A 26,324-nucleotide genomic window follows, 5' to 3' on the forward strand; every position below is an offset into this window, starting at 1 on the left:
GAATTTCATCCGGAAGGAGTTGTTTTTGAAACAACAACCCCTTAATTAATCTTGGATTGTGACTCTCACATGTACTATCCTAATCTTTTTCATTCATGCCTTCCGTATTAGTGTTGTCATGCTGCCCCGCGAGTGTCACTGTGACTTGGATGGAACAGCATCTTGCGGCGCCAACATACTAAAAGGTAACTCAAACAGATGCCCAGAGATCAAAAGGTGGCTCTATTGGACAAATCACACGGACTTTGTAATGCAAAGAGGAGTTTGAGTGGTATCTCCACAAGTTGAGACATGCGGAATGGCCCTAATTTGAGTCTTCTGATGCTGTGAGGGACAAAGAGGAGGTATAATATACTACGACGGGAAATTTGGGGCTAATTATTACTGATCAGTTCCCCAATTACCTTCGGGATCTCGTATTACCCTGAATAAGTTTTACCCTGGAGATGCTCCACTGTGCAACGGATACAAACTATGTTTTCATAAAACCGTGAATACGAAGAAAAGAAAGCTTAAGAAGAGAATAGAATCACACAGATGTTCAACCCGAACAAGGCTTACTGAATTTTGTGAGTATGAGCAGAGTGAAATCACTTCAGATGAATAGGCTACCTAACGGTAATTCGCACCCAATCGGGACCACTAATTAGGTAGTTGCATCAAGTACGTATCCACCATATTTCACTTGACCGAGAGAACAAGAAACGTTAAAAAATGACTCAGTTATTTATTATGTTACAGAGAAGTTCTTATTTTTTTTTTCTTCTTTTCAGATTCTTCGTTCTTTATGACTTCTGTGCTGGATGTCCTTTTGTTAGGGCACTTTTTTTTTTTTTTTTTTTTTTTTTTGCAATTTACGCGTCTCATTAATTATCCTTTTTCGGGCGCGCCCCATCCTCATACTTCCTTTGATTCTATTTTTCTTTTCCAACACTCAACCCATACCATTCGTTCTTTTCATCAATGTCGTACCTGAAGGCAGAAGTCTACTCCGCTCAGGTCTTACCGGGTGAAGAACCCAAGGATGACTCCTTCAATGAAATCACAAAGGCTTTCCGTGCGTTCATCATGGAGTTTCGTCTCAACAACTCTTTCATCTACAGAGACCAGTTGAGAGAGAACTTGCTTATCAAGAACTTCTACCTCAAAGTTAATTCTGAACACTTGATTGGTTTTAATGAAGAACTTAACAAAAAGCTTTCGGATGAGCCAGGTGAGATGGTGCCGCTTTTCGAGAATGCCATCACAGATATCGCCAAGAGGATCGCTTTCCTTTCAGACGATGAGGTTCCTCGTGACTTTCCTCAATGCCAATTGATCTTGTACTCCAACTCGTCTACTGTTTCCATCAGAGACTTGGATTCGGACCATATCTCCAAGATTGTCAGAGTGAGCGGAATCATCATCTCGGCTTCTGTGCTTTCTTCGAGAGCCACAAATGTCCAGTTGGTGTGCCGTAACTGTAAGCACACAATGAAGATGAAAGTGGCTTCTGGGTTTGGTCCATTGCATCTTCCATCGAAATGTCTTGCTACTCACAACCAGGAAAGTGGAAGAAACCAACAGAAGTGTCCCCTAGACCCATATGTGGTTGTCCATGATAAGTCTACCTTTATTGACCAGCAGGTTTTGAAGTTGCAAGAGACTCCAGATGCTGTCCCAGTTGGTGAAATGCCTCGTCACATCTTGGTCCAGGTGGACAGATATTTGGCCAACCAGGTTGTTCCAGGAACCCGTGTCACTTTGGTCGGTACCTACTCGATCTACCAGTCTAAGCAGAGATCTTCTGGAACCTCCAACACTGTTGCCATCAGAAACCCTTACTTGAAGGTTTTGGGTATTCAGACTGATGTTGACACTGCCGCTCAAGGTCTCTCTTTCACTGAAGAAGAGGAAGAGGAGTTTCTCCGTATTTCTCGTTTGCCAAACTTGTACGAGGTGTTCTCTCGCTCGATTGCGCCATCTATTTATGGTAATGACGATATCAAGAAAGCTATTACCTGTTTATTGATGGGCGGATCCAAGAAAATCTTGCCAGACGGCATGAGATTGCGTGGTGATATCAACGTTTTGCTTTTGGGTGATCCTGGTACCGCCAAGTCCCAGTTGTTGAAGTTTGTGGAAAAAATCTCTCCGATCGCCGTGTACACTTCCGGTAAGGGTTCTTCTGCGGCCGGTTTGACTGCTTCGGTGCAGAGAGATAGTCAGACCAGAGACTTCTACTTGGAAGGCGGTGCCATGGTGTTGGCAGATGGAGGTGTCGTCTGTATTGATGAGTTCGACAAGATGAGAGATGAAGATAGAGTGGCTATTCACGAAGCCATGGAACAGCAAACCATTTCCATCGCCAAGGCTGGTATCACCACTGTTCTTAACTCCAGAACATCTGTGTTGGCTGCTGCTAACCCCATCTTTGGTCGTTACGACGACTTGAAGAGTCCTGGTGAGAACATTGATTTCCAAACCACCATTCTTTCTCGTTTCGATATGATTTTCATTGTTAAGGATGACCATAACGAGGCCAGAGATAAACTGATTGCTCAGCACGTTATGAATATTCATACCGGTAACAGCAACAACAACAATGAGAACCAGGAGGGCGAGATTCCTATCGACACGATGAAGCGTTACATTCAATACGTGAAAACTAAGTGTGCCCCTAGACTTAGTCCTGAAGCGCTGGAGAAGTTGCTGTCTCATTTCGTCGCCATTAGACGTCGTCTTCAAGTGAACGAAGCCGACATGAATGAAAGATCTTCCATTCCTATTACAGTACGTCAATTGGAAGCTATCATTCGTATCACCGAATCCTTGGCCAAGTTGACATTGCTGCCAGTTGCTTCCCTGGACCACGTCGACGAAGCTATCAGGTTATTCACTGCCTCTACCATGAATGCTGTGGACCAAGGTATCCAGAGCGGTAACATGATGGCCTCCGGCAAGTTCGCTGGTGAAATCAAGCTTGTTGAAGACGAATTGAGAAGGAGATTGCCTATTGGCTGGTCCACGGCTTACAGAACTCTTCGAAGAGAGATTGTTGACGCAGGCAGAGCCACACCAGAGGCTTTGGATAAAGCGCTACATATCATGGAGAGACATGAAGTTATCAGATTCCGTCACCAGAGACAGAATATTTTGCGTGTGGGTGTTTAAAGGTTATATTGTATTGTACGTTTAATGGAAATTAATAAATGATCAAAAGAGAAAGTGATAGTAGTAGGTGTTTTGCAGCCAAATGACAGCGAGGATAACCATACAAAAATACCAGAATAACCGGATAAAATAATTTCCAAACCTACATAACTCGCTTTCATCCATTTTAAAGCAAAAGACAAGTTTTTATATCTTCTTTTTATCTCATTGCCTTGGGGATTCCTTGATATCACTTACTTCTTCAACCAGTAGTGCACCTATGGGCATACCTTACCTGAGCGAACTTGAGATCTCCAAATAGCGCACCTCAATCACTCTCTGAAATATACTCAAATGACTGATTTTCTAAAGTATGTTTGCTGTTGAACTGATAAATTAAACCTTTACTAACTGGTAGACCCAAGGAAACGAATCCTCGTGGAATTCCAAAGGCACCTTTCATTGAGAAGGTCGAATCGGTTGTCACTGATCCTTCCAACTATGAAACAATCTTTAGTGCCTTCTCGGACAGATTACAGCAATACAAGTATATGGAGCTCTCCAAGAAGCAGCAGCTTGCTGATTTGAACATAAAGATCCCTGATGCTGAGAAGAACCTAGAAGTTATTGAGCTCCTCAAGCAAAAGAAGGAGAACGAAGACGATGAAGAAGACAAGTCTATTGAGACGAACTACGAATTGGACAGCACTTTGTATACGAAGGCTACTATTGATGCTGAGAACCTCAACTCTGTTTACTTATGGCTCGGAGCCGAGGTCATGTTGGAGTATCCCTTGGACGAGGCCGTGGAGCTCTTGAACTCCAGACTAGACAGCCATAAGAAACAGTTACAGTCAGTGGAGGAGGACCTTGAGTTCTTGAGAGAAAGCATCACCACCATGGAGGTCAACACATCCAGATTGTACAATTGGGACGTGAAAAGAAGAAGAGAGGAAAAGAAGTAAAAAATGGTTATAGAGAAAGGACATGTAATGTATAATCGAATCCTGAATGTGTTCGTAAAATTTGAATGCAATTATGTACGGAAGGTTTCAAGAAACTGCCTGCCAAGAGGTCTCACGGGAGTTTCTGATCTATTTGGAGGCTCCTCTGTATTTCTGATATCATCGATAGTTTCATCCTGCTCCTCCTCTCTTTCTGGAGTGGGCTCGGCCTCAGGCTGAGGAGCCTGGGGCAATGGCTGGAACCCGCGGATTCGCTGTCTGACCAGCTGAAACGCAGAAACGTTTAGCTTGCGTGGATTGATGAAGAGCCTAAATACCACATTAGGGAGATAACAATTCTTGGAACCAGCCAAGAGATCGTTGGTATAAAGACGACCCACAATCACACCAATAAGACAGGGTAGAAGCGACCCTATGCCGTTGTTGAACATGAGCAATGTGAATAGTATGTGGATCTGGAAATGGTCGTTAAGTGTGAGCAGTTTTGGCGCAAACCCTTCATTACTGGAAGCATCATCTGCTTCGTTGTTCAGTGCCTCTGAATTCTCGGATGGCACATTGGCTTTCCTGAAGAGGATCTTAAACTGGTAAGACACGGGTATATACGATCCATAACACATGTATAATGACGCGAGGATCCCGAAAGGCCCAGATGCCACAGAGTTAAAGAAAGTATCTCTGTAGATGAACCTATAAGGCGTATGCGTTCTCAACATAGTAATGAGACTCAACACAGCGTTGAGCAGAAGCTGCCCCACAGAAAGCACAAGGAATGTAAGCACGGCATTGTAGAAGGCAAACACCGCAATCAAAGACAAGTACTTTCGAGGACCAAAGAACCGTTCTAGAGTTTTGAAATGAAACCAAAGTATCGTACTTAGCAAGAAGTCGCTTTCATTTATGACAGATAACTGGAAGGTGGCAATCCTCCAATACTGGGAGTACTGGACTATAAGTGGATCGATGGCAAGTTTAACATAATGCTTGATTTGGAGGGTCAGAAGACCTAAAGCCAAAAGAGTACCGATAACAATTACCGACTTGGTGACGGGAGTGTTTGTAAAACCTCGTATCGGTGTTAGTTGGGTCATTATTGGTAGATATGGCTCCTGTGGAAACAGACTATGTATCATGATAGTGAGAGCGTGGTGTATGTGTGACGTGCAGGAAAGATCGAGATTGGCTGCAAAAGTATACAGATAGGGTAGATAACACGAGGAATTTTTTGGTTTGTGGGAGAAAAAAAGGCATGGGTGGTTTAGGTGTGGTTAGGATTTTGGAGATCGGCATCTTTGTTTTGTTTTGGTGGACGTTTGACTTCAACTATGGACTGTGGGGAAGTACCGAGGGGCCACACCGAGTTGATAGATTCAAAATGTTATTCAAACAAAGGACAGATGATTAAAAAATACCATAGTCTTGATCTTCAATTTAAATTAATGGGATTTGGCGTCTCGTGGTGATGAATTAATGGACAGTAGGGTCCATGCAATACATGCGACTTACTCGCTGTTTCAAGTATATCCAAAAGAGTTTTTACATGAAAAGAGAATGGGAAACAATATCTTAAGCAACATTCTAATAGATATGAAATTACCAAGAAATAGGGTCCACTATCTTGGTTATTTATCGCCATAAGCTGGGCTTGTTAGACAGCGTTCGAGTGCCCTCCATGCGAGGCATAAAATATCGACAAAATATAAAACTAGAGCCACTCTCTGAACTCCTAGCGTAATGACAAAGCTACTTTGGCTTACACTTTCTGGCCTGGTAGTGGAGTATGGAGATCTGGGGCACCGTTCGTGACTCTTAATCACGTGATAGGGTTAAGCCCTAACCATTCACCTTGAGGAAATGGTCTGCTCTCATGCAGGTCATCGAAGTCTCGCACCACCTAAAGAAAAAAAAAATTTCCACTAACTTCTCACCATCGGCTACTTCCTCAAACACAGAAATGGGTAAAGATCACGTCACCAAGCAGCACGTCAAGAGATCCCAGAGATCCGCTCCAAAGTCTGACAACGCCTACTTGAAGGTTTTGGTCAAGTTGTACACTTACCTTGCTCGTATGTAACTTCTTTGATGAAAACTGCCTTTAGAGGCCAATAACACATAGCTAGTTGTGGAGATTCCTTTGAAGAGAATCAGCGATGAAATATTACTGCTTCAATGACGGAATAGAACCGTTTGAATCTTGTTTCTTTGTGTTCCATGAAGATATGGAAGAATCACATCGAAACACCCATCAACATGTTTCCCCATCTGGTGATTCAGATAAGGCCTAGTCGGCCGAACCATGCCCAAGCTTTTCAGCTTGCTGAGCACGGGAAACCTTCTGCGAGTGCATTCCATTCTGCTGTTACTGTGAAGGCCACGATGAGAAAGCAAAGTTTTTTCACCATGGCAATCACAGTAGCATATATGTCTGGAAGTTTTATTGTGCGTCTAATGAGCAGAAACCAAAAGCTTTTATACTAACATTTCAGGTCGTACCGACGCTCCATTCAACAAGGTTGTCTTGAGATCTTTGTTCTTGTCTAAGATCAACAGACCACCAGTGTCTCTTTCCAGAGTCAACAACACCTTGAAGCAGAAGGGTGCTGCTGACAAGACCGTTGTCGTTGTTGGTACCGTCACCGATGACGTCAGATTGTTGGAGGTTCCAAAGGCCACCGTTGCCGCTTTGAGATTCACCGCCTCTGCCAAGGCTAGAATCGTCAAGGCTGGTGGTGAGGCTATCACCTTGGACCAGTTGGCTGTCAGAGCTCCAAAGGGCCAGAACACCGTCCTCCTCAGAGGTCCAAGAAACGCCAGAGAGGCCGTCAGACACTTCGGTTTCGGTCCTCACAAGAACAAGGCTCCAAGAATCCAGTCTAAGGGTAGAAAGTTCGAGAGAGCCAGAGGTAGAAGAAGATCTAGAGGTTTCAAGGTCTAATCTAGCCTTGAACTTCTTGAGCTCTTTTGTCATGGTTTTCTCTTCATTGTATTTAATGTAATAATAACGGAAATATAAGATGAGGAACTAGTATGTTAGTAGGTGGTCAGTCAACCTCAGGACTACCTGGACTGACTTAGCACTGTCCCACCAAGTGTAGAGTTCAATATGTGATATGATGGTACTTGAAATTTCACTGCTTAAATTATAGTAGCTGCGAGCTTATCTTATCTATGTACCCACAATAGAAGAGGCTTGGGGTCCACTGTGAAGCCACGCAACATTGAAAATCTCCAGAACGCCATTCCAAAAGTCTCTTTTCCTTCGATGGTATTGTCGTAAATAATCCTTCCAAACCCTGGTGAAACACTTTGTCTTTCTCTAGAGTCATCTGAGTCAGGCGACTCACTATCTCACTATGTGTAGTCATACACTCTTGATCAAACAACAGTGACTTTCAAGAACCAGATTTACATATCGTTCAAACTGCCACAGAATACTGCCCTTCTGAAAATACTCCTATGGATTCCTTTCCCGAAGCAATTGTCAACAGAATTGTGTTCTGGCTAACTGATGGTCTGTTGAACTTAGACCTGGCAGCCGATAAGGAGAAGTTCCCCAGAGATGATAAGCCAGCCCTTCTGTTTTCAGCGAACTCGTTTAAGTTCGATAACTATAACGATGTTCTACTGCTATCATCTACATGCAAGCGGCTACGTCAGCTCTGTGGCCCAGGGCTCTTCAGTTTCTTGAGTTTGGTCCGGATCTCAGAAATGGACTCCATTCTTAACTATCCGAAACGAATGGACAAATTCAGTGACCCTATGGGCCTCCGACGGGCTTACATGAAAGAAGTGTTAGAAACAAGCTTTACATTCTGTGGTTATGCCGAGGAGGCTCGACGTAGCTTCCTGTCTCCACAAAAGCTAGACTCTTCTCTCTATGAGCATGATTTGAGCATCAATAACTACGTGACACATCTTGAAGCATCAAATGACGTTCTAAAATGTGGCGAGTTAGCAAAATTTCCGAGACTTAAGCACCTCAAGCTTCTTGATCAGGCGCTTGAAGTAGACGATACTAAGACCAGCATTGCTGTTTGCCCAAGCTTGAATTCACTTTCCATTCATTTCAGCTCTTTGCTTCATTCCAATGGGCTCATGCAATTGGTTCCTCAATTAACGAGATTGGATATAATATGTGACTTTAATTCCCTTGATCCATCAAACAGCTTTGGGAAAGTCATCGATACCCTCCAAGCGACTCAATTGCATTTAAAGCAACTCAATTTGTTCGTAAATGAACCCAGAGTTCTTCTATATGAGGACTTTCTCGCCTTTTTGGACTTTATCCTCTCTGATTCTCCTTTGGAATCGCTATCTATACGCTTGACCAGAAGACAGACGTCTGGAACACGATATTGGACCATTGTATCATCTTTTAGTGGACCTTTGCTCCTTGATATCCTATCTAAGGGCACCTTCCTCGCCGATGTCATCACTGATTTCAACATCATTCAGCCGCTTGAATTCCCTGAGGAATATGAGGTTAGTAAGCGGGCCGGGAAACTTCCAGCAAGAGTAGGCTTCACGCTTGTTGACTACAGTCTTAATGTCCCAAAGCTTTTGTTCAACCCTCGGAAAATTGTGGCTAACATCGTCGGTTGCATAAATGCTACTCAAGTCAGTTTCGTTTACGGGGAAGTGATTGACAACGCCCATCTACATGCAATTGGCCTAATGAGTAACCTTTTGATATACATCGGAACTGGAAGTAGTGCCGAAGACCCTTATTGTGGTGTCAAAGTCGTTACTTTAGAGAAAGCCTGGTCAATGGCTGACGATACTCTAGTGAGGAGCCATTGCGAAAGGATGGTTGATGACTGGGACGCAGCTCCAGCTGGAAGCGCCACCAGAAGCGACATGAAACGGCAGATTACTGCTATATCAAGAGCCCAACAATACGAATTCAGTTCACCTCGCTACCGGCGTCGTGAAAACTACGTTGTCATTCCACAGCCATGTGTCTTGTCTAGAGGTGGAGGAGTACCCATCATGCTCCCTATACAAAAAGGAAGAGTACCACCTGATACATTTTCCACAGTTGAAAGCTCTTTAAGAGATATGGAGCATTACTGTTTTCACGATAAGGCGCTCAGTAGCATTTGGGATTAGGCAGCATTCGAGGGTGATAGCTTCCAGAGGATATTTTGCAGCCATTCCTCTAGTTCTTCAGTGATAACGTGACTTTTGTGACTGCGAGAATATACCTTCAACCTCCTGTACGCATTCACGCTTCCCTCACAAAAATCACATAGTTAACGATCCTCACCGTGAGAGGGAAGCTTATGGTGTAAGGGTCTTCTGCCCTCTCATACTAACTGAACTATATGCCTGCCTGCAGTTCTGAAAACTTTCTCACCCACCAAAAAAAAAAGAAAATTTCTCCAAGTTTCGCCCATCACAGTCCTTGAATATCATCAACATGCCAGGTGTTTCCGTTAGGTATGTCCCTTCGTCAATGAAAGAAGCTTGAAGCTCAAGAATATGATCCAACCATTTTGCTTTATCCAGATACCACAATGTCCGATTGAATCCACGATCCCAAACTCACGAGAGATGAACCGTACCATTTTCCACCAACAACTTAAGTCAGATCCCACGAATTAAAATATCACCTATAGCAAAATTGGCTTGTGCTTCTTCCCCCATCAGTTTTACTAACAAATCAGAGACGTTCCAGCTCAAGACTTTATCAACGCCTACGCTCAGTTCTTGCAGCGTCAAGGTAAGTTGGAGGTTCCAGGTTACGTTGAACTTGTCAAGACCTCCGCCGGTAACGAGTTGCCACCCCAGGAATCCGAGACCTGGTTCTACAAGAGAGCTGCTTCTGCTGCCAGACACATTTACTTGAGAAAGCACGTTGGTGTCGGTAAGTTGAACAAGTTGTACGGTGGTGCTATCAACAGAGGTTTCAGACCACACAAGCACGCTGACGCTTCCGGCTCTGTCAACAGAAAGGTTGTTCAGGCCTTGGAGAAGATTGGCGTTGTTGAGATTTCTCCAAAGGGTGGCAGAAAGATCTCTGAAAACGGTCAGAGAGACTTGGACCGTATTGCTGCTCAGACTTTGGAAGAAGATGACGAGTAAGCCGAGGGCTCGTTCGTTTGGCTACCAACATAATGTTTCCTCCTTTGTACTCTAATAAAGAAATCGCATCGTAATTTTTTTTTTCGTATTCACTACTTAAGTAATGCAACCGTTCTCTGGCAGGTCTTAGTAGCCTTGTCTTCTTGGGATTGTACCAATGCTTCTTCACTTAGACCGAACCAACTAAGTGGTAAGTGGTCTGGCAACTCTTCAATCCAGCGCTTGTAACTTTCGAGGTCACCATCATGAGGAATTGTCAAGTGGCCAGTCTTTGGAAGGACAAAATCCTCATCACAAGCCTTCTCTTGGAAAAGCTCTTCTGCAAGTTCTTGACAGAATTTGTTATCTTCAACAACAGACACTTTTCCTCCGTATATCACTGTTCCAAGAATCGACAGGATTTCACGCCAAGGGACCTCCTCAATACGCACCGTAGTTCTATCCCCAAATGATTGAAAGAGACTGTTCAAATAAGCGGCCGTAGACGTAAGATCTGCCTCACTGAAATCATACTTCTTTGCAAATGATATTGGAACAAATTTTAGTTGCTCCTGGAGTATAGCGTGAAGCCAACTTACCAAGAGTACTATTGTTTTAGCGATATTCAACTGGCTGATTTGCTGTGTCCAGAGATACTCCAAGCTGTTGAGTAAGACTCTCTTAAAAGATGGCGTCTCCTCGTAGGTTAAAACAACAGACTTCGTAATCAACGCCAGTGGGATATTCTTTGCAGTCAACAGACAAGTTAAAAAGAGAGCAAAATTCTCGTGGATATTCTGTTTCTCAAGTAATTGTTCAACATCGTTCAACCATGGTCCACTTAATTGCACGTTTTGGAGAACCACCCATGAGCCAACTCTTATCGCTGCTTCTAATTCCTTGTAGGCGGCCTGTGATCCATCTGCGGTACCCATTGCGAGAACCTTCAACCTCTGGTTCGAAGCATTAGCTAAACGTTCAATTTGCGGCGTGATATCGATATGATCTGATTCCGCAATCAAGAATAAAGATTTTCCTAGTTTCACCCAGTCAGCCATATCAAGAACTTCCAACTGGTCTGGGGATGCGCCGAAAACTGAAGTAACATACTGGTCAAAGACATCCAGCCAACCTAAACTTGATCCAAGTAGCTTCTGTATGAATGGGCCAATGACAGGAACCATCTCCAAACCGAAATCTTCTTTAACAAGTTCTTCCCAGTTGCTGAGGTTGGGATCGTCAGACGAATTCACAAAAAAGAGTTCCTTCAACGATTGGTCTAAATCCCCGCCGACCCCCATGGCACCAATGACCCGCCTTATTCCTTCATTAATAACCGTTCTCTCATCATTCTCAATGTAGCAGGTAGCCAATGCTATCGCCAAACTAACACGATCTGACTTTCGCAAGGATGGCGATACTTTTGCAAACAAAGCACAGTAAAGACCACGAGCCAATTCCAGTGGAGTCGTGTTCTCATGCCTCTCTCCAAGGATATTTTGAAGGACTTCGATGAGGGTTTTGAATGGGAAATTGTAGAATGACGACATCGACGATAATCTACCGAGAATCCCATAGACGCTGCTCAAGTGTTTGGCAATTTCCCGGTACGAACTCCTAACATCGTCAATTTCCTTCATTGTTTCATTGGCATTGCTGAAGTCTTCATCAAGAATAGTTGAGTCGGATTTGATGCATTGAAGTTTGTCCACCGCCTCATCCTTATCTAAAATAGTACCATCAACACCACTGAGAGTGTCAAGGAGCAGCTGGCGGAGGATATGGCTCTTTATTTGATAGTCACTCTGTAACAGGTTAATCTCCCTCTGTTTGTCAGATAACTGTGGCTCAAGACGTTCTAGGCATAAATTCTGAGCTTGATTTTCAACATTGCCACTAGTCACCGTGAAATTAAGAACATTGACACGAGAAGCAAGTGAAGGAGGAATTTCCACAGACGAATCTTTTGTGAAGAATAAGACTTTAAAGTTGGGCAGGATATCAACTGCTTTGTCTGCCAATTGGACCAATCTTCTACCACCGGTGTGGCTAAAGTCTTTTCTCAAAATTGGATCCATGATGGGATCATAGAGCTCAGCGTGCGATACAAGAATAGTTCCTCCAAACCTCATGGCGTTTTCGATATGTCTCATGAAAGACTTTTCAAGAAAACTGGTCTGCGCAATACCTCCTTGAGGCGCCAGACAAGTAAGGACTCTTTTAACCTCCTCTGTGGGATCAATAATAAAGCAAAATTCAGACCAAAGCTTCATGGCAAAGTTTTGTTTGTAAAGATCGTCATTTGGTAAACCATTCTTTGTCCATTGAGCAACCTGATCTGCAGAAGCCAAAGACGATAAGGGCGACTTAAACTCATCGAATGGTATATTAAGATTCTTCAATATCATCTGCCATCTGTGGAGGAGATCATTTCTGGACGATTGATCTAATCGTCCACAATAAACCGCAAATGCAGATGAAAGTAAGGCATTACCAGCAATCCGCAGCCTCTCTTCGTCGCATGATTTCACGTTCGTTTCCCATCTAAGTCTTTCACTGGTCAAATTTTCTATAAGGCTTTCACTTCTCCGAACCTTTCCCTCTATAGTCTCCATCTCCACCTTAACTCTTTCTGCCTCTCTTATAAGTTCACTGTATCTCTTCTTGTACTCGTCGATACTTTGTTCAAGCTCATCAATCATCTCAGCAATGGCAATTAATTGAGCTCTCGACTTCTTTGCTGCTGACTGCAACTGGACCATCTCTTTCTTAAGAGGCATAACCTTCTCCAATATTGAATAGTATCTTAATTGGGCTATCACCCACTGTAATAGAGGTCCACACGCTTTACTCGCACGGTTGACAGTTTCGTAGTTAAAGTCAGGTCGGCTCAAATACGTCTCCTCCATGTAATCACTTAATTCTTGCTCGAGCTGTGTTTCGCTGTCAAATGAAACGATACTTGCAATAAAGTCATCTTTCCTGATCACGAGTTGGACATCTCTCCATGTTTTAACATCGTAGCCTAGGAGAATACAAACAGACTCCATTGCTAATTTCACGGCCGCTGGAGGGTTTGACATGCTTCTCATTTCGGTCAAATGCTGTTTCTTGATATTTTGGACACCCCTCTGGGCTTCAAGCACAGCAGGTTCGGCGAGCTCAAGTTCACCCATAACGACCTCACGTCTCTTATTGATCTGTGCCTCGTGTTTTTCGAGCTCTTCCTGGGTTACTACCGAAAACTCCCTCTTTCTTTCAGCTTCATTCTGGTTCAGAATCATCTTGTCTAGCATTATCTTGGCGTCAGCCTCCTTTGCCAATAAGTCTTCCCGTTTCTCAGACAACACTTTTCTCATAGCTGTCACCTCAAGCACAGTTTCTTTAAGTTTGTCTAAGCCGCTCATTATGTGTCTCTGACTTCCATTAAGCTCATCTTCCTTCCTATGGAAAAGGTCCGAGAAAAGCTGCAAGAACTGCAAGTATCGATTAGGATATGACGAAGCGGATTCATGAATAGATATGCAAACGTTGACGACGGCATCTCTGAAATGACGGTTCGGTAAACCGTAATGCGTGTTCTCGATCTGAACTGGTGGCTCGTAATCAGAACGGTCTAATGCAATATCTTGAGTCCTTTTAGTTGCCACTTCGACTAGCGAGTTTGTGGACCAATCTCCCATCCAACTTAGCACACATCTATTAAAAAGGGCAGGCGAAGAAGTGACCTGAACCCTGTTACCAGTTCCAACATCGCTGAGGGTGAAGACAACGTGAAGGTTAGAACTTACTTGTTGGGTAAACCAAGCATAGAGCTCTTGGTCACTGTCCAACAAATGACCTTGGGCAGATGATTCCGCCGCACATTGTTTCATTAGAGAAGCATACTCGTCCTCTTCAAACAAGCCTGGTATTTCGGAATTTGCAAGTAACGTATTCATTCTCTCGATAAAAGATGTCTCGAGAAGACTAGACTCGTCAATGAGGAAGCATATCTTCTCTCCATTCACACAAGCAATAAGGATCTCCCGAAGCTTCCGTTGAAAGTCCTCTATCGTGTAGCCTTTGTGAACGTTCAACTGTATAACCTTGATACCGTTCATCCAAGCCACAAACTTCGTAAGCGTAGATTTACCGCTTGTACAAGGGCCAACAAGAATCATGTGGCCCTGATGTTGTTTGAGAACCCTATCTACCCTCAAGGTGTGATCAAGCATGTCCTCGAAAAGAATTAAGTCGACATCAAGTTCCTCTTCGCTAAAGACTCGTAACCTTTCACGTACAAAGATGGCCAACTCATCCATCGAAACGGGTTCATACTCCAGTGTGATCCAGTCAGAATACAATATTGGCTCTTTGAAGGATTTTTCTAGATCCGTGTGAGGAAAGCTATCCCTGGCAGCATCCTTGAGCAACTGTTTGGTCCATTGTTTCTCTTTCTCCATGCTTAATCTGTCATAGAAAAGTCTGAGACCTTCGTGGTACCATAAACGAAGTAGGGCCGAAAGTTCGTTATACGTGTTTGGAAGCACCGTCTCCAATATTCCCCTACACCATCTAGTGAGTTCTCGAGGTGAGTAGATGTAGTGACTTTGGATTGCTGTCGTAAGATGGCTCTTACTGGCGAAATACACCTCCAACATCGCCGATGTTAACGGCTTTGCAAAACCTCGAAGGTCCGGAGCGCATTTAAGTATTGCATGGTTGAAGCTTTCATAGATTTGAGTCATAGAAGTCCTTCCAGGATAGTCAACCATAATCACAGAGACATGACGCAAGAAACGGTCAGCCAATTGATGTCTTCCTGGGTCACTTGGATCATTACAGGCACCCACAAATTGTACGTTCTCCAAGGTTACCCATTCCCTTAGACGAGAGTTCCAAAATCCCTGGCGTTCCACCATAAGCCGCATAAGAGCGATAACGTTTTGCGAGCCGTACTTGTCGGTGGAGGGCAAATTGATCTCATCACAAAACACCACGGCCCACTTCCCGTTGCTTTTGGGTGAAAGCGTCAAGCCTTTATTTGACCGCCTATAACAACAATGCTGCTCAAGCAGAGACAATAAGGTATTAGGAGATGTATCCTTCGAGAAGTTAAGGGATATCAACTCTAGCCGAGACAGCTTTCTGAGGGCTTTCAAAAGAGTCATTGTCTTTCCCGAGCCCGGAGGGCCACATAATAGGAGTGGAGAGCGTTTGTTGACAAGAGAGTAAATAAGGTGCTCATGGACAACGGTATCAACTGTTGGTACGATCGTGCTAGGATCCATTACCTGGTGTGGATCAAGGTCCAAGGTAGTGACTTGCAGCAGCCAAGGGGACCAGCAGAAATCGGTATAAGAGATTTGATACTCCGTCACATTCTCAGGGATTTCCATGCCTGTAAACTCAGTCAAGGACGCTAGCTTTGCAGTAAACATGACTCGTTGTTCTATTGGGCAGTCACCTGAATAACCCCAAACCAAAGATATAAATATGGCCTTGGTGACAAAGTCTTCTAAGGATTCCCAGACAATAGTCGAATTTTGTAGTTTGAAACTAAGCAAACCTGTAATTTCTGAAATAAAGAACCGGAAAAATGAGTTAAGCGACCTTTGTGGGCAGTGCTTCATAATGTGATCATACTCCTTTGAAATAAGGAAAACTTTTTCGAAAAACCCATCTTGGAATGCTCCAGCGGCGTCAGTAATCAGGCGTTGGATTTGCAACTTTTCATAATCAAAATGATCTGCGTTTATTGAGTCTGCTAGCTCAATACCTTCTGACCGCAACGTGAAAAGAAACTTATACCATAGCAGTTTCTCTGTGATTAATGATCGATCGAACCACACCATACCGCAACGTGAAATAGTGGCAAGTGTCGCATGTTCCAAATTATCCACTTCGAAAGCTATTCTCATATTCGAAGGGAGCTCGAGTCGCTCACCATTGGGAAGAGTTAAAACTTTGTTATCATCAAGTACACTGTTCAAGTTCTCCGCCCATTCCGGATCAATATCACCATCAAATACCACCCACACACGCAGAGCCTGCTCTCCTTTCATGTTATCAATAATGGTTCTCATGAAGCCCGTGAACAAGCCATCTGACCATTCCCGAGTGATTGGGTCCAAAGATCCAAAGATCTGATTCTTGGTGAGGACCTTACAATCCAATACGAAAGTCTTGTGGGCGACATTCTCAAGCTCTGACAAAGCATCTAAAACTAGCCTCATGATCGTCGACTTTCCACTACCTGCTTCTCCAACCAACATAAAGCCGTGGTGTGAGTTCAGAATTTGGAGCACTTGTGAGCATTTTGTCAAAAGATCCTCCGATAGGGTCAAGCCTTTAGCAACTGCAGCTTTCCTAATCCTATCATAAAAGGCCTCAAACTCAGAAGAAGAAATATGGCGATCACCGAAAACCTGCCTTGTCAATTCATGAAATTTGGTGACATCTTCGGGGACTAACTTTGGTAAAACCGAGTCTATTATACACCGGGAAACAAGGTCTTCTTCTTCCTGAAGCCCAGCTCTTTGGGAATTGGCAATGTTCCCCTCGCATCGCCTTGTGCCACACATGCGAAGAATACTTTTGATCGCCCTCAAACCAAAATCATAGTGACGCTGGAATGAGGTAGTTTTCTCGAGTTTCTCATAGAAGCGAACTAATCGAGAGGAGAGCTCTTCAGTATGAGTTAACTTTTGGGAAGTAAGAATAACGTCGATGATCATTTCCAAATCAGGCCTCTCCATGGAAAAACTCCGAAAGAGTCGCTTCAAATTTTCGGGAAGTTCATTTCTACCAACATAGCCTGGGTTCATTGTGACGAATAGACCAGTTTTGGGATGCACTGAGATAGAGTGGCCCGCTATTTCGACTTGATGATTCTCGCCATTGATACCAGTTTGTATAGCCTCAATTTGTGACGCAAGAGCACTAAGATTGGAGGAATCAAGCCTGTTAAACTCATCAAAACATCCCCAGCAACCAACCTTGCCGAGGCCTAGAAGAATTCTTTCAATCGACTTGAAATCAAAGGAGTCATCGCAATTGAACACTTTCACCATCCGACCGAGGGAATGGCCTAGGGCTTTTACGCTCTCTGTTTTACCAGTACCAGCAGGACCAAAAGGGGAGCCTCCCAATCCTTGAGCTATAGCCTGAGTCATCGCCAAGTAGCATTTTTCGACAAGAGGTGTGATTGCAAGGCTCTCAAGGACGCCATGATATTCGAAACCATATGGTAATTTGAAACGGCCATGCGATACCACAACACTCTCAAGCGGTGAAGCTTCCGGTTTGAAATCAAAGAGCTGCCGTTGTTGTAATTCGGAAGCACGATGATGGGGTGCAATGTTGTCAAGGAAGCGGCATACATTTCTGTGATGAATGAGTTGGATTACCAACGATTCAATCTTTCGGGTTCGGTATAAATACTCCGAGGAAGTAGATAACGAAGCAATATCCTTGACGAGCTTTTCATAGAACACAGTCAACTGGGCAAATTCGGTGTCTTTCTTCAGCTCTAAAGATTTTCTCGAGAAATAAATATTTAACGCAACAATGACCGCTTGAGTCGGAAAGGAATCAATAGTCTCACTTATTTGAGAAGCCTCATAAGCATTAGAAAACAAACTATCAAATGCTTGAAAAGCAGCTCTGATGTATCCCGCAAGCGACATCTTCATTTGATGTTCTAATTCACTGAGCCATTGATGTAATTCTCGGGACTTGATCAAAGAGACAGGGTTCGTGAGAAGCATTGATTCTCCCTCTGGACTTTTAACGGCCACGATTGAGTGCGTGTCTCTGTTTATCACCAAAGATTCAACACCAAAGAACATCAGCTTCACATGCCTGTTTACTCGACTAACATCCTGCGACCCACCGATTAATTCAAGTAAATCTTCATTTCCCAAGAAATAGAATCGAGGGAAAAGCTCGCGTTGCTTCTCAAGGTAGTCGGTAAGCCCCTTCTTTGTTCGTTCCAAGCTTTCGTTCATCTTTGTGAAGCTGTCCTTCAATCCTTTCATTGACGCGACATCAATGACTAAAGAAAAGCGGCTCACTCTTTTCAAGAGCTCAAGAAAGTCGAATGAGATATTATTGAATCTCGCCGCTTCGGTTGGCAAAGAAGATACAATCTCAGGGTTGTTGCCAAATACCCCCTCGAGATACGACCACTGTTTCTGTACCTCGATCCAAATATTGAAAGTTGATACGAGATCAATAATCTTGCCCTCAAGAGCGGACCTTCTTTCTTCGAATTCACCATGTGACACCAGATTTTTCATACTTGATAGTGTACCTAAATGAGCATGACAAGTATCAAAAAGCTTATCCCAATTACGAATGAGGCGGCATTTACCATTGAAGTCAAAGGTTTCGAACACAATTGATGACCATTCATCTTCAATGCTGTTCAAGGACTCTTCCACGATCTGCTCGTCGTTCGCTTGCTTAAGAATCGTTCGAATAGAGCCTTGGTGCAATTTGAGCCCCATGTCAAGCACTTGCAGTAGCTTCATAGAATCGTAAGAAACGTTAAGTGATGGATCGACTAAAGCGAAAATGCTATTCCAGTGCCTTGATTTAAGGGAACCTGCCTTTAGTTCCTGGAGAAAAACAAGTTCATCAGAAAAAGAAGAGAGCGTATTCTTTAAGACACCAAAAGCTGAATAATGGCGGACCAAGGCAGGAAGCTTTTTCATGGAGCTAAGAAGACCATCAAGTTGCTGCTTGACTTTTCTGGGCTGTGTATCTGACCACTGACATCTCTTAATCTCTTCTAGAGAATTCCACACATCTTGAAGGGAGCTCCAGACTAGACCTAGGTCGTCGATGTCATCTTGAAGTGTCAGAAACAGGATCGCACTAGGAATAGCCACTTTGAGTTCTTCAGCAACCTCAATTACTCGCTTGCGAGAGGCGTCGAGAGCATTCAACCTTTTCTGTAATTTTGCCAAGATTGATAGAGCAAGCCCTGGTTCGGTTGATTCTGTGATAGACCGCTCTTTAAACCATTCATTCGTGATACGCTCAAGATCTTGATTGCAGCGATTCATTTCTTGAGCTAGACGAGTTTGAAAGAAATCAAGATTTTCAGTGACGAACGACATTCTTTTCGAAATGAGCAGCTCCAAGTTGGAAACTCTATTCTCGAGCTGATCAGGGTAAATCCAATCACCAGGAAGTTGGATTTTGCTCCGATGTAAAAGTCTTTGGCATTCTCCAATCAAGACTTGAAACTCTTTCCAGCCACGAATATTTTTCTTGGACTGTAGAACATGAACAACAAAGTTCAAGATAGTCTGAAAATCGTACAGTAGATTTGGCTCGTTTGAAAGCCGCTTTTCGGAGTCCCTCATGGCATTGAGCAGGCCTAGGCCAGCTTGAGTAACCTTGATTATAAAATCGGCGAGCAACTTCGACTTAGATTTCTCATACATCCCACTGACCTGGTTCCGAACCATGGAGAACAGAACATCTATCACCCCGCTGAGTTTCGAGATACCTCTTGGATCATTCAAAAGCTTTCCCAATGCAAGAAAATTCGAAGCTTTTTTCAACAGATCCGCAACATCGAGATCATTGAAAGAACTTTCCGGCTCTAAATGAATTTGAAGCGCTTCCCCAAGGCTCCTCCATTCTTCCATGGCGGCATTCAGCATCTCGAAAACGAGATCGATATCATGAAGAGCTTCGTTAACGGTTTCCATAAGTATTTCCGAGTAATCATGACACACGGGGTAACGAATACCATCAAAACCTTCAACCGTGATACTAGAGATTGCCTTCACTTTTTCGTCAATGACAGAAACCCAGCATGCTCTTGTAGATGACAAAGGAGGCTCGATAAGAAAATTGCCATTCTCATAATGAAGAACATGATACATGTTTTGAAGATCTGAAGACGCAGCAATTTCACCTTTTACTTCAGCTCTAAAATTGGCGACCGCAGTGGTACATTTGTTCAAAAGAGCTTGCCTAAGTTGAGCGTGAAGGGCCTCCTGAAATCCAGCAGCATTAGACGACTTCAGTACAATTGGCAATGAGGCATTTCGGGCAATATCAATCGTTCGTTGAATGGTAGCGACTTCAAACTTGGATGTCATAATATTGGGTATCAAATCATCGATTAGCGTTTTTCCAAAATTGGCCATCGTTCTTTGCATATCAAGCAAACTATATGTCGCCTCTTGAAAAAGATGAACTTGCCTCAAGGACTTAGCTTCAAAGTTAGAAAAATCGGAATCTTCTCTGTTCTGGCTAACATCCAACTGGATATCCACCCAAGAAAAGCTGGTCAATGCGAGTAAGTTTTGTAAAGCATCACGCTTGAGAGGATCGAGAATGGTTTTGAATCCATTCTCTGATTGTTCCTTGTTTAATATCTGAGAAAACACCTCAATATGCTCGTCCAATGTGAATATAATGGGCTTCATAATCTTAATTTTGTTCGCTTGGAGAATTATATCGGAAGAGGCACGAAGTCCCATGAAGCTGTAGTAAGATAGGCTTGATGGGACATCCATCAACTGGTAAGGGTAATTTAGACTCATTCCCTTAAAAAGAGGGTCCGACTCTTCCTGAATTCTAAAGAGGCCGCTAAGATTCTTCAAGTCATGTAATGAAGACTGTACAAGGCATGTCCATTGGTCGAAGAGAGTAGACACCTCGAGTCTTTCAGCCAAATAAGACGTCAAATCACGAATTTGCGACCCCATTGCGAATAGAGTCCAATTATCACCTAAAGTTCTGTTGAGCGAATTGATGATATTTTCAAGCCTGGCTTTTCGAGATAATCGGGATTTAATGATTTTAAATAATGCAGCAGGATCCTCGATATTTCTGTCATTATCAGCTGCGTTTTGTGTGTTGGCATCGCAAGATGATAAATCCTGAATCATGCTATGGGCAAGCAGAAGGAAACGCACAATGTGACTGTCGTCAATAAGCGGAAGAAGCGTAGACATACTTGAATTATTGCCCTGGATTTGCTGAAAGAAGCTAACAAAGTTATCAAAAGAAAGGCAGCAAGTTATGCCGTTATTTAGGGACGTGGACAACATCTTCAGCACTTGATTGTGAATCTCGAGATAACTGTCCTCCTCTGCCGCCCATATAAGAGCTCCATGACTTGTGAAATCAAAATGCTCTGTACCGACTATATGCTTGTTAAAAGCTTTAGTCAAGTAATCATTGATTGAATCATCGACGACCGAGGTTGTGAGGCTCTGAGATAATTCATGATGCTTTGACTTGAGCTTTGCCAAATGTTGTACTCTCAGCTCTATCTGATCAATATCCTCGCGATCAATCTTTATAATCATGAACTTTTCCAGTCGCTTCCTCATTAGCTCTCTGAGAACATTCATCATATGCTTGATCGAATTATCCAATGTCAGAAAAATTCCCCGAACCTTGCCATTCACAGCATTCTCAAAGGCATCTTGTGGTAAGGCCATAATGGATAAAGACGATAGAATCTCCTTTAGATGCTGTGAGATATCACGAAGAACGAGTTCTATCAGCTCAATTATGCGAAGAAGGGGAAATGTCGTCAGGGATTTCCATCGTTTCAAATGACTGAAGATAGCTGTTATAGAGGCCTCGATGTCAGAAAGCTTATTCGATGACTGAACTGCATCTCGAAGGCCATCGATTGGTAAATCTTTCAAGAAGGCATTGTAATGTTTAACTTCTTCTAGCTTCTCTGCTATTCTCAAGTTATTCTGGAATATAAGAGTTGTTTGGAATCGCTTTGCCGCGGCTAGTATATCGATAAGTCTCTGCACTTCAGGCTGCTGTACTTGTTGTTGGACACCCTCCAAGGCTGTTTCCATTGATGCCCAAAACTTCTTCTCATCTGCCATTGACCAGACACCAGAAGGATTCTTAGACGTTCTAGTAATAGATAGTATAGTTCTAATCCAGGTGTTGGCGATTTGAGTGAGCTCATTGAGAACTGTCGTATCCTGCAAAGTGGAATCGTTGACCTCAGGAGCACGAAGGATATCCAAAATGGTCGGCAGAACATAATTGAGCAAATCAGGAACGTCTATCTGCAGATGTACGTAGTTTAGTGAAGCATTGAGCTCGTAGAGCTTCTTCCTAGCTGTCTCAAGGGTATTCGACGCGTTCTTGTCTGTATCTAATGTTAGGCGGTCGAAGTATGGAGTAACGACATGATTAAGAAGATCCCGAACAAAGGCGGGAGAACTCTCGTTTTTAGTGTTATATGCTTCGTCGATGGGAAAACAGAAAACGTTTAGTTGTGAATGCAAAGAAACATCTGATCGAAGGGGATCAGAATGCTTTAATATGGTAGACATCTGCACTGTGTCATTCGGGATCTGCTCGGGCATTTCCGTAAGTATAGAAAATCCACCATCTATAAGTAGGACCACATAAAGGGCCTGAGGAGATTCAGTGGCTATGAAGGTACTCAATACATGCTCTGTCTGGCTCTCTTGATCGATGCAGCTGGCACGGCTATCTTGTGAGCTTATAAGGACAGTAATGAAGTTTTGTAGAACATGAACCTTCAAAAGCTCAGAACCTTCATCTGATTTGAGGGCCTGTGCACACATGCGGTTTTGAGGATTTTAAGTAGTACTGCCTTTGTATGTTAGATCAGTAAATGGGATCAATGGTGTTTGTTGATGTTTACTCACGTGTTTTATCACGTGTAGAGATCTGGCGTCTGGCCCACAGTGGTTGCAAAAGAATGTCAGCCACGAGGCATTATTGGTGTCAGAATAACAGTTACTTAGTTACGTATTATTGAAAGCTATCCTTTGCTTTGTTTTGATCTAAATTGTTAATTATATGAGGAACTGGATCCAAAAAGACGACGTTAGAGACCCATCAACAAAGGGAAAAAAAAACGTTGACAGGCCTTTCTTGTCTTGTTCTAGACATCATCTTTGACATTCTTATGCTATCTCTTCCTGGTCGCTATTTAATTGCGGGTTTTTACTTTTCTTCAATAGTCGACATACTTCATAAGTTTGTAGATGAAGTGACTTTCGCAGCCAATCCACATTTTGCACCCATTTCTGTAATTTCGCAGTCAAATCGACTATTGTAAGACATCGATCATTTGATGCTAAATAATCCAATTTTGCATCAAGACAGCTCAAAACTATATATTACAATTTAATAGTGTACTACAACCCACTTATAGAATCATTTATTGTAAATTCAACAAAAAAAAAAAAATGTAAAGAGCTTTCGAAAAGTACCTCACCTGTAATATCTCTTTCTGCACCAGCTACATGGACCACACAAGCTCGAAGTCAGTTTTCACAAATTAATAATATCAAGTTCTTTTTTTTGCTGACTTACTCTTTACAAGAAGTTATCCAGAAGAACCATCAGAATTGTCTTCCAAGTAATTTTCTTTTTCTTGCTACTATGAAACAAACCCCACACGTTTCGGAAGGTCGCCCAGACCGAGAACCGCTGGAAGAAGCGCGCTTCTTTCCAGGTTGGCATCACGTGACCTCTTTCCACAACAAATAGTCTGCCTCAAAAAGTCGATTACAAGCATCGACCTTTCTTGCTATAAACAGCTATACACATTTTTTGCATTTGCATTTACATTTTTGAACTCGGAGTAAAAACTCTTTGACCGTTTCATCCTCATAATCAGCATCCATGGACAAACCTCGAAAAACACCCGATGATTACCAGACCCTCTTTGACAAACTAGATATTGACAAGAAGGGCCAGATCACATTTCTGGATTTCAAAAATGCCGTCAAGACGTTGAACCACCCGGTTGGCGAGAATCCAGACTTACTAGAGCAAGTTTTCCAATCTTTTGATTCCAACAAAGACAACATTATCGACTTTAATGACTTTAAGCTTTACTTAACGACTACTGATGACCAGATTTTGAAAGGATTCAATAAAATAGACCTGGATAGCGATGGTAAGTTGACTAGGGCCGATTTCATCAACTACCTTAAGAAAACTCTCAATCTTAGCCCGTCTGACCAAATTATCGACGAAGTGTTCAGCAAGTTTGACCACAATTGCCAAGGCTACATCACATACGATGAGTTTAGAGATTTCTTATTATTGATGCCTCGTTTACATGGCTCGAGAATTAGAACTGCCTACAATTACTTGGCCGAAGAACTCGATTTGTCCGCCGATGGTGATGTCACTTTGATCAATTCGTTCATTAGCGGTTTCGGCTTCTTTTTGGCAGGCGGCCTCTCCGGAGTTGTTTCCAGAACATGTACTGCTCCATTTGATAGAATTAAAGTGTTCCTTATCGCCAGAACTGACCTTTCGTCCACAATCATGCATAATAAAAAAGAGCTTGCCAAGCAAGTGGAGACTGGAGCTTCCAGACAAGCTATCGAAAAGGCTAGAAATAAGCTCATCCAATCCGAACGTGAAGCTCGTCACCAGGCCGGAAAGCCCCAGCATAAAACTATAAGATCCCCATGATACAAGCAATCAGAACCCTTTGGAAACAAGGCGGATTCAGAGCATTCTATGTCGGAAATGGTTTGAACGTCATAAAGGTGTTCCCGGAATCGGCCATGAAGTTTGGCTCCTTCGAGGCAGCCAAAAGATTGTTTGCTAGAATAGAAGGCGTTGACGATACTTCAAAGTTGTCAAAGCTCTCCACCTACTTGGCAGGTGGTATGGGTGGTGTGGCTGCCCAGTTTACAGTCTACCCTATAGATACATTGAAGTTCCGTGTTCAATGTTCCAATTTGGACTCCCTGTTGAAGGGTAACAAGCTTCTCATACAGCAAGCTAAAGACATGTTTAAAGAAGGTGGATTGAGGATTTTTTATAGAGGCATTTTTGTCGGGTTGAGTGGTATGTTTCCTTACGCAGCTCTTGATTTGGGAACTTTTTCAACGATCAAAACCTTGCTTGTCAAGAGAGAAGCAAAGAAACTTGGAATCTCAGAGGAGAACGTTCGTTTGCCAAACTACATGGTTCTTTCTTTGGGTGCTATTTCAGGTACTTTTGGCGCAACTGTCGTCTATCCTATTAACTTGTTGAGAACAAGATTGCAAGCACAGGGCACCTATGCTCATCCTCACAGATATAAAGGCTTCAAAGACGTCTTCCAGAGAACCGTTGCGAGGGAAGGTGTTCCGGGCCTTTTCAAGGGTCTTGTGCCTAACTTGGCCAAGGTTGCACCAGCGGTGTCTATCAGTTACTTCATGTATGAGAATTTGAAGAACTTGATGGGTCTTGATAACAAGCTCGATTAATCGTTAACATATTCATTATGAATATCAAAACACATGAACCCCACGCTCATTTCACCTAAAGGCACGAAAACAGTGTTTCGTGTGTCCTGCTCTGAAGTGAGTCTAATCCAAGGTGACGGGTCCGAGGACACTCTATTGAGATCAGTCTCACTGTCAGCGTTAAGCAATAGCTTGAAGAAGTAATCATTAGAAACTGGCGCTTCATTTCGCTTAAGCTCCTCAATGTGGAAGAAAATGAGACTTCGCAAGTGGACATACATATTGTCTCGCGTGAAGTTGGGAACGTTTATCTTTGCTGACTGCGTATCTTTGACGGCAGCAGGATTCAGGAGAAAGTCAAGCGAAGACAATTGGCCCTTGAGACCTGAGAACTGGTTGAAGTTAGCAATGTATCTTTGTCGCACATGGAGACTTGACTCGTCATAGAGTAAAACCACGATATCATGGACTTTGCCTCCTCCATCCTTTTCAACCAAGATAGAGATCATGTCAATGGCAAATCTCTCTAAATATTCATTCAAAGCGGGAGCTCGACATTGATAAACCGTCACATCGAGGTACAGTTTCTTGCTAAATGCATCATCTGGGTAAATATGGTTATAGTAGATGATCTGGGAAATCCAGACGGCAAGGAAATCTCGCAATGCCAAGAGAACATCGGGCACTGTTAATGCAGACATTCATAGGATACTAAGTAGAAGAGCATAGTAGTACTGAGAGGTAAGGTTGCCTTCCATTCTGTAAGGCAGCGATGATTTTCGCACGTGACGATACTACTAGTACGAAACGGAACCAGAGAATCCATCAACAGCTAAAGAAGCATCCAACGTTGAAAGTCTTAATACTGAAGGCATTCTTTGAAATAATATCCCCAAAGGTTTCCTAAACAAGTGCCATTTTCCCTTGAAAGCTATTTCCATACCAT

General features: G+C 43.0%; 7 protein-coding genes across 7 annotated transcripts; 4 read left to right on the top strand and 3 right to left on the bottom strand. All coding sequences in view use genetic code 12, as the record gives it.

Annotated features, from left to right (window-relative positions):
* Window positions 1–963: 963 nt before the first annotated feature.
* On the top strand, window positions 964–4,097 carry CDC46 (MCM DNA helicase complex subunit; the record flags this gene model as incomplete). The annotated part of the gene is made up of 2 exons (XM_025483861.1): window positions 964–3,141; window positions 3,558–4,097. 2 exons carry the CDS (start codon window positions 964–966, stop codon window positions 4,095–4,097), a joined length of 2,718 nt encoding a protein of 905 aa, XP_025342076.1.
* A 71-nt stretch (window positions 4,098–4,168) lies between these two features.
* CXQ85_000102 (uncharacterized protein) lies at window positions 4,169–5,188 on the bottom strand (the record flags this gene model as incomplete). The annotated part of the gene is made up of 1 exon (XM_025483862.1): window positions 4,169–5,188. One exon carries the CDS (start codon window positions 5,186–5,188, stop codon window positions 4,169–4,171), a length of 1,020 nt encoding a protein of 339 aa, XP_025342077.1.
* An 863-nt stretch (window positions 5,189–6,051) lies between these two features.
* RPL18 (60S ribosomal protein eL18) lies at window positions 6,052–7,032 on the top strand (the record flags this gene model as incomplete). Its single annotated transcript, XM_025483863.1, has 2 exons — window positions 6,052–6,167; window positions 6,564–7,032. 2 exons carry the CDS (start codon window positions 6,052–6,054, stop codon window positions 7,030–7,032), a joined length of 585 nt encoding a protein of 194 aa, XP_025342078.1.
* A 521-nt stretch (window positions 7,033–7,553) lies between these two features.
* Window positions 7,554–10,181, top strand: CXQ85_000104 (40S ribosomal eS19 domain-containing protein; the record flags this gene model as incomplete). Its single annotated transcript, XM_025483864.1, has 2 exons — window positions 7,554–9,189; window positions 9,766–10,181. The coding sequence occupies 2 exons, from the start codon at window positions 7,554–7,556 to the stop codon at window positions 10,179–10,181; spliced, it is 2,052 nt and encodes a 683-aa protein (XP_025342079.1).
* Window positions 10,182–10,273: 92 nt separating this feature from the next.
* Window positions 10,274–22,741, bottom strand: DYN1 (dynein heavy chain; the record flags this gene model as incomplete). Its single annotated transcript, XM_025483865.1, has 2 exons — window positions 10,274–14,727; window positions 14,752–22,741. 2 exons carry the CDS (start codon window positions 22,739–22,741, stop codon window positions 10,274–10,276), a joined length of 12,444 nt encoding a protein of 4,147 aa, XP_025342080.1.
* A 1,069-nt stretch (window positions 22,742–23,810) lies between these two features.
* CXQ85_000106 (Ca(2+)-binding ATP:ADP antiporter) lies at window positions 23,811–25,399 on the top strand (the record flags this gene model as incomplete). Its single annotated transcript, XM_025483866.1, has 2 exons — window positions 23,811–24,567; window positions 24,621–25,399. The coding sequence occupies 2 exons, from the start codon at window positions 23,811–23,813 to the stop codon at window positions 25,397–25,399; spliced, it is 1,536 nt and encodes a 511-aa protein (XP_025342081.1).
* Window positions 25,400–25,454: 55 nt separating this feature from the next.
* CXQ85_000107 (uncharacterized protein) lies at window positions 25,455–26,079 on the bottom strand (the record flags this gene model as incomplete). Its single annotated transcript, XM_025483867.1, has 2 exons — window positions 25,455–25,490; window positions 25,531–26,079. The coding sequence occupies 2 exons, from the start codon at window positions 26,077–26,079 to the stop codon at window positions 25,455–25,457; spliced, it is 585 nt and encodes a 194-aa protein (XP_025342082.1).
* Between the last annotated feature and the right edge of the window lie 245 nt (window positions 26,080–26,324).

The sequence above is a fragment of the Candidozyma haemuli genome (assembly GCF_002926055.2).
Source record: "Candidozyma haemuli strain B11899 chromosome Unknown A_2014730914, whole genome shotgun sequence".
In the NCBI taxonomy this organism is placed as follows: domain Eukaryota; kingdom Fungi; phylum Ascomycota; class Pichiomycetes; order Serinales; family Metschnikowiaceae; genus Candidozyma; species Candidozyma haemuli.